The following is a 7,223-nucleotide window of genomic DNA, read 5'->3' as shown; positions in this document are numbered from 1 at the left end:
TTAAGAAAGTAAATTCGGTATTGAATAGCATTAGAATTAAGTTGGAGTTAGCTTACATAAATTTAATTTGGTTGAAATTATCACTGTACGATATACTTAAATATATGCCTAACTATGTGCAATTCTGTCGGCAGAAACATTTTTATTTTTATTTTTATTTTCATTTTTTTCTCTTTTAGCTGCTATTTTGAATCTTTGGCTGTCCAATACGACGCCGTTTTCCATGATATCCAGGTGTGAATGTATGGTGCAGACGGCACACTCACCGGACACGTGTATATGTGTCATTTTTTACTGGTTCATCAATTATTAAATATAATAAAATAATATCATGTACATTATTGTTTTTAGGAGTGAGCATGGATCGATTTGGTTCGGATTTATGGTAAAATTAGAACCGAATCGATCGAAATGTAATTGATTTGGTTTGGTTTGAATTTGTATTTTTTTATACATGTATCCGAACCAAACAAAACCGATTAAGAATGGATTGGTTCGGTTCGGATAATTGGGTATTCGATGACTTTAAAATTCATAAAAAAAAAATTTTCTTAAAAATTCAACAAGTACAATAAACATGTAACATCAATAGAAATAATTCAAACATGTAAACACCAAATACATTAAAAACTAAATTCATTAAAATCCAAACATATTAATAATGAATAATCATTGTCTAATAGAAAAGCCATATATATTTTTTTAGTTTTTTTATTTAATTAATATATGATCAGGTTCGCGGGTTGGTTCAGATTCCGTATCCCGAAAATCGATACCCAAATCAATCACTAACAAAAGTCATCGATTTAGTTCGGGTTGAACCCGATTACCCGTTAATTTCAGAACCAATTTAATTGGTTCAATTCAGATTTGAACCGATAATCGGGTACCTGCTATCCGTGCTCACCCCTAATTGTTTTTGACAGTTTAAGATTTAAGGTTTTTTTTTTTTTGTGACTCAGATTAAGATTAAGTTGATATTTGATCTTCTCACTTATTTTTATTTTAACGTATAATATTAGTTTAAAGTAAACATAAAAATTGAATTTTAAAATTCACAATCATTATCGCCCAGATTTTCTGAATATCGATGAGTAATTATTGCGGAGAGTATATAACGAACAAAAATTAAGAAATCATTCACGCATGTAACAGTTTAATTTTATGTGATTCCTTCGATATCGTATTATCATAAGTCATAACAATTATATCCCAGTGGTATTTATTATTTAACAATATATTAATCAGTAGTTACTTAATAATTATTGTATGTGATATTCCTCGTCGAAATAATTATGTGATATTGATTTGCAATGAATCTAATCATAGAATTCAAGAGAAGAAAGAAGGGGGAGAGAGATGAAGAAATAAATTATAAATCAGAGAAGACTTGAGAATCTTAAGATCCTGTCCCAGTCTGACTGCTCTTTTCTTTTTCCTTTAAAATTCCAAATCAATAATAGGAAAAAGAACAACATTTTCCGATTATTTTAATAGATACATAACAATATTTTAGAAAGGGGAGTGTTATTTGTAAGCCTAAAATTTACATCTATTATAACAATTTGGAAAACAACAATAGAGAAAAAGGACAATGAATGTGTTTTATATAAAAAAGGTAAAAAATTGATAAAGAAAAAAATAATACTACATTACTAATAAATTTACTATTTTTTACAATTATTTGACTTTTTAAAAAAAATAATAATTAATGAATATAAATTTGTTCTATATTTAAATCGATACTAATAATTTTACATTTTTTTTCTATCAAAAAGTATTGGTACTATAATAAATTTTGTCTTGAAATAAATTTATTTCTAATAGTTAATTTATTAGTCTATTTAAATAAGTGTTGGAGAAGTCACCAAAAAAAGATAAGTGTTGGAGATTCAAATTTAATTTGTGGATATAACAAACTCTTAAATAAAATTTCGAAATTCAGGAATCCAAAAAAAAAATTCCTCCCCTTAAATATAATATCTTGGTGGTATAAAAAATTAAAACCATCAAAATGTTTATTATTATATTAATTAATATTTATTAACTTTTGAATTCAATTACAGAAAAATATTAGAAATCATCATAATTTATTATTTTTTGTAATTATTTAGTCTTTAACTCAATTTTTTAGTCTAATTCTTTTAATATAGTAATTCAAAAACGTATTTTGTTCTTTACTCTAAACATTAATAACTATCTTATAACTAAAAACAATAAATTCTGATAACATTCCTCTTCAATTACATGTTCATGCTAAGTTTGTAGGATAATAAATTATGAGAAAATCTCTTAAAAAATAACCATTTCAAATTTCACAGATTTGGATTTTTTTAATTCTCCTATTATTTTTCTATTAAAAAAAGAAATCCAAAATAATATGGGGAAATGCTATAAAAATGAAAAAGGAAAAAAAAAAAAAACAGTAACTGCATATACTAATCTATTGAGCATCCACCAGACCACCACTTTCTGAAGCTCACATACACAGCACTCACTATCACCATCACCATCGCCACTCACCACTAACCAGCAAAAAAAAAAAAAAAAAAAAAAAACTTCCCACACTCTCTCCACACACAAACAAAACACAGTCACACACCCGTTTTCACATATGGGGCTCCTTTCAATGGCAATGGCAAAGGCAAAAGCCAAAGCCACAGCCACCACCACCCACACCACCGACATGGGTCTTCTCTTAGTCTTCTTCCCTCAGAACCACAATGCCCCCAACACAAACACCTCCTTCAAGAGAACCAACTCTAACAACCTTATTCTCTCCAAGACCCAATCAACTATCTCCATATGCGCACTCCTCTTCTTCCTTACTCTCCTTCTCTTCACGCTCTCCACATTTGAACCCACTAACACACTTCATCGTAACAACAACAATAGCAACCACCATCCAACTAAACTCGTCCAATCTAAAACCCAAAACCACAATAATTGGTTTTTACCAAAGCGCTTCTGGCCAAACACGCCCTTCAAATCACAACATTCACATTCTCCCTCCAAGGCACTTCAGAGAATGGGCACCTTATACCGTAGAGGAACAAGAGCAATGACCGATCTAGTTATCTGCCACGTGGCCGACGAAACCACCGTCCACGAATTCCGTTATTTTCTCAGATTAATCCACCGCTCAGGACTCACTGCAAGAAGCGACGTCGTTTTTCTCTTCAGTTCTCGTTCTCTGTCCTCCTCCTTCGCGCCGGTTATTCGCGAAGAGAACGAAGCTTTCTCCTCGCTTGTTGAGCTGCACTCTGAGTTGAACTCGACTCGATGGAGCCAGTTACCTGAGTCAACGTTCGATGTGACTCGCTTCTTTGTTAGGGTTGGGAAGAAGGGAGAGGAGATCGCTGAACCGCTATGGGGGAAGAAAACAAGGATCAACTCGAGTGACGGTGAGTCGAGTCGCCGCGGCGGCGGTGGCGAAGTGATGCTGAGTTACGGATCGGTGCTGAGTTTCGACGCGGCGGAGCTTGACCCGGAGAACTCGCTCGCAGGGTTTCTGGACCGAGTTCCGCTGAGTCTACGGCGGTGGGCGTGTTACCCTATGCTGCTTGGCCGAGTCAGACACAATTTCAAGCACGTGATGCTCGTGGACGTGAAGAACGCGGCGGTGGTGAATGACCCGCTCGGCCGAGTCAGGAATCGGAGGTCGGAGTCGGTTTTTCTGTTTGCGAAGCACGGGAAGAAGAACAACGACGCGAGTCGGACGAGCCAGCGCCAGGTCAACCCTGCCGTCGTGATGGGCGGCGCTCGCGGCGTCCGGCGGTTAGCAAATGCGGTTGTGGTGGAGATCGTGCGGGCAGCGATGCAGCAAAGGAAGAGGAAGAATTCAGTATCCGAGTCAGCGATACTGAGTCAACTCACCGGCGGGAACGAGATCATGTTGAAGGGAAAAGGCGTTGAGTTAATGGAGCCGAGCGAGTCGATCCCTGATGCGAGTCAACTCAGTGGGCGAAACTCGGGCGCGTCGCTTTCAGATTATGCAATAATTCAACGCGGGACAACGAGTAATCATGATTTAATTAATTCTGTTATTAAAAAGCAAATTTGTTCTTCTGTGGTTGATTCTTCTGTCTATAGAGATTGTTAGCAATTACTTAGCTTAAAAAAATAAAAAAAATAAAACACTTAGTGCACACACAAATTTTCACATTGTTGTTGTCATTAGAATTATTAATTGTTTTTTTTTTTTGGTTGGTCATAAAAGGTTCTCAGTCTAGCACACTGTGATTATCAGTTTTGTTCTCAGTTAGTTGTACATATTCTTCAAGTTAATTATATTTTTGTATTCTTTTATGTAAAAGCTAAATGAACTTTGGTTTTTTCATGGTGAATAAAATGAGATTTTGACCCTGCATGCAATGTTCTAATGTTATATAGTCCATATTATTATGATGAATAATATATTTTGTCATGCATGGTCTAATATAAGCAGAGCATGCTATAAATTTTCTGTCAATACCCATTTAAAATATACTTTGATTTTGGACCTTTGTTTTCACATTTCCATCAAAATATATTTTATATCAAATTGACAGTACTAAGCCTAGCAGCCATTTAAATATTCTGGTTTTAGACCTTGGTTTAAGCACTAAGCACCTTCCATTGTAAGGAAACTGCTTCTTTCGACCAATTGTTTATAAAATATTTGAAGTTTATATAAGTGAATCTTATTAGCAGAGAGCTCATATTTTTAACACGTGAATATTTTTTATGTTTTATTAAAAAATATTATGCATGACATTACTTAATCTCGTATTAATCTAATTAATTTAGTCAAATTAGAAAGAAAGAAAAAGGGAATATATAGGAAAAAGAAAAGAAAATGAAGTTTTCAATGGAGGGTGAGTATGTAAAGGAAGGAGCTGTAGAAGGCATTGATTATGGCATGTGCTTGTGATCTTTTTGGCTCCAACAATGTACGCGTTTGCAATAAATAAATAAATAAATATTTATAAAAGAAAGCTTATTATAAGCAAAATCGATTTATTTAATGAGAAATTCCAGCAGCACCTTCCAAAAGGAGATAGGGGCACCAAAACGTGCTTATTACGATGCTTTTGCCTTTTGTTTTGTGTTTCATCCTGCTTTTACTTCGTGCGGCGTTAAAGCAGTTATTTTCGGGTATGGTTTAATTCTTGATCTAATCTTAATTAATTAACTTCTAATTGGAAATTAGTAATAATTAATTGAGGAATCAATGAAAGAGGAAAGGTGACAAGTGTGCGTTCTAAAAACTAAAATGTAGGTTATCGACTGTTGTTGTTACTCCCAAAATCTGAAACTTTTCTCTCGTGCTGTAAGGCTGCCAAAGTGAAATGCCCAAAGTGAAATGCCCCCATTTACTCATTCATTGACTTTTCTAATATTTATGTTACAATAATTTCATTTTTATCTTTTTTCGTATTCTTCTTGCTAGCTAATTCATTATTTTGAACAATATTATTAATTTTGGTGGGTAGACATTAATATGTAACTATCATAAAATAAGTTCTGTTTTTTTTTCCTAACCTTACCGTTTAAATATTTGTAGATCTTTATTTATGTAATTAAAAGTTGGTCGTATAAACCTAGACTCTCTTCAAGTTGCTAAGGTTGTTTTCAATAATTAAATATTTTAGGGCAAAAAATATAATAATAATAATAATAATAATAATAATAATAATAGAAAATTTCACTTCCCTCCCTTGCGAGATGTTAAAATGACACTCCCATCTCCTCTATTTTATAAATGTATATTCTCCTCCCTTCTAATTTTTAAAAAACCTCTTCTTTAATCCATTTTAAACTTTTTGTGTTAACTTTATCCATTTTTTAAGAAAAAACACACACTAGCAAAAATTTTATTTTTTATCATTAAATTTGTTTATCAAAATATCCTTTAATAAATTATTTTTTTATTGATTAAATTGTATTTTTTAAAACATTTAATAATTATATTATTTTTTTCTAAAATATCCTTCAATAATTTTTAATTATTAAATTATAATTTTACCAAAATTTTCGTTAATAATTGTTTTATATTTTACTATTAATTTTTTGATATATATATATTATTTTAACACTAAATAAAAAATTTTAGTAAGATTGTTTTTCAATATCAATATATATTAATTGTTATACATATTAACAGTGGTAAAATTTTTTATTTAATGTTAAAATAATATATATTGATATCGAAAAATTAATTGTAAAATATAAAAATAATTGTTAACAAAAATTTTAGTAAAATCTTAATTTAATAATTAAAAAATTATTGAAAGGTAGGTATCTTAGGAAAATAATTTAATTATTAATTTTTTAAAAATATTTTGATAAAAATATAATTTAATCAATAAAAAAAATTATTAAAGGATATTTTGGTAAGTAAAATTTAATGATAAAAAATAAAATTTTTGAAATGAGTATTTTTTTAAAAAATAATTTTTTTTTCTTAAAAAATAGATAAAGTTAATATTAGTTAATACAAAAAATTTAAAATGGATTAAAAAGGATGTTTTTTAAAAGTTAGAAAGAAAGAGAATGTACATTTATAGAATAGAGAAGAGGGGAATGTCATTTTAGCATCTCGCAAGAAAGGGGAGTAGAATTTTCTCTAATAATAATAATAATAATAATAATAATAATAATAATAATAATAATAATAAGGGTAAAACACTATAATAAGTCAAGAAGAATGAAATTTTACGCAAATAAGCCAAATAGAAAACTGGTTCATAAATTCATCAATGCACATTACTATATAGTTCGAATCAGGTTCATTCGAACTCTATTCACACATAATTCGAATCATATTGATTCAAATTATACACAAATGCACACACACTAATTCAAATAATGTTGATTTGAATTACACTAACACACGCTGCACATAGTAATTCGAATTGACCATATTCGAATTACTCATGATTTAATTCTGCCCATTTTTCATTAAAAAATTAATAATTGATTAAAAAATTAATAATTGATTAAAAAATTAATAATTTAAAAATTAAAAAATATATTTTTTATTTCATGCATTAAAAAAAGCTAACAAAATATTTTATTACGAGACTTCTTTAAAATATTAATGAGCTATCAATTCGAATTTCATACAATACTCTTTTGCGCATTTTTAATAGCTCATAAATATTTTTTATAAATTTTTAAATAAATTTATTTAAATTATACCACAAAAAATATTTTATTCTATACAAAATAATTTTAAAAAA

At 30.0% G+C, this 7,223-nt stretch overlaps 1 protein-coding gene across 1 annotated transcript; it reads left to right on the top strand.

Annotated features, from left to right (window-relative positions):
• Positions 1 to 2,465: 2,465 nt before the first annotated feature.
• LOC107645489 (uncharacterized) lies at positions 2,466 to 4,369 on the top strand. The gene has a single exon (XM_016349525.3). It carries the CDS (start codon positions 2,615 to 2,617, stop codon positions 4,100 to 4,102), a length of 1,488 nt encoding a protein of 495 aa, XP_016205011.2. The 5' UTR covers positions 2,466 to 2,614; the 3' UTR covers positions 4,103 to 4,369.
• Positions 4,370 to 7,223: the final 2,854 nt, after the last annotated feature.

This window comes from Arachis ipaensis, chromosome B6, assembly GCF_059453495.1.
Source record: "Arachis ipaensis isolate K30076 ecotype BB chromosome B6, ASM5945349v1, whole genome shotgun sequence".
Classification (NCBI taxonomy): Eukaryota; Viridiplantae; Streptophyta; class Magnoliopsida; order Fabales; family Fabaceae; genus Arachis; species Arachis ipaensis.
Note: the sequence above shows the minus strand (reverse complement) of the source record. Positions and strands in the feature narration are given on the sequence as shown.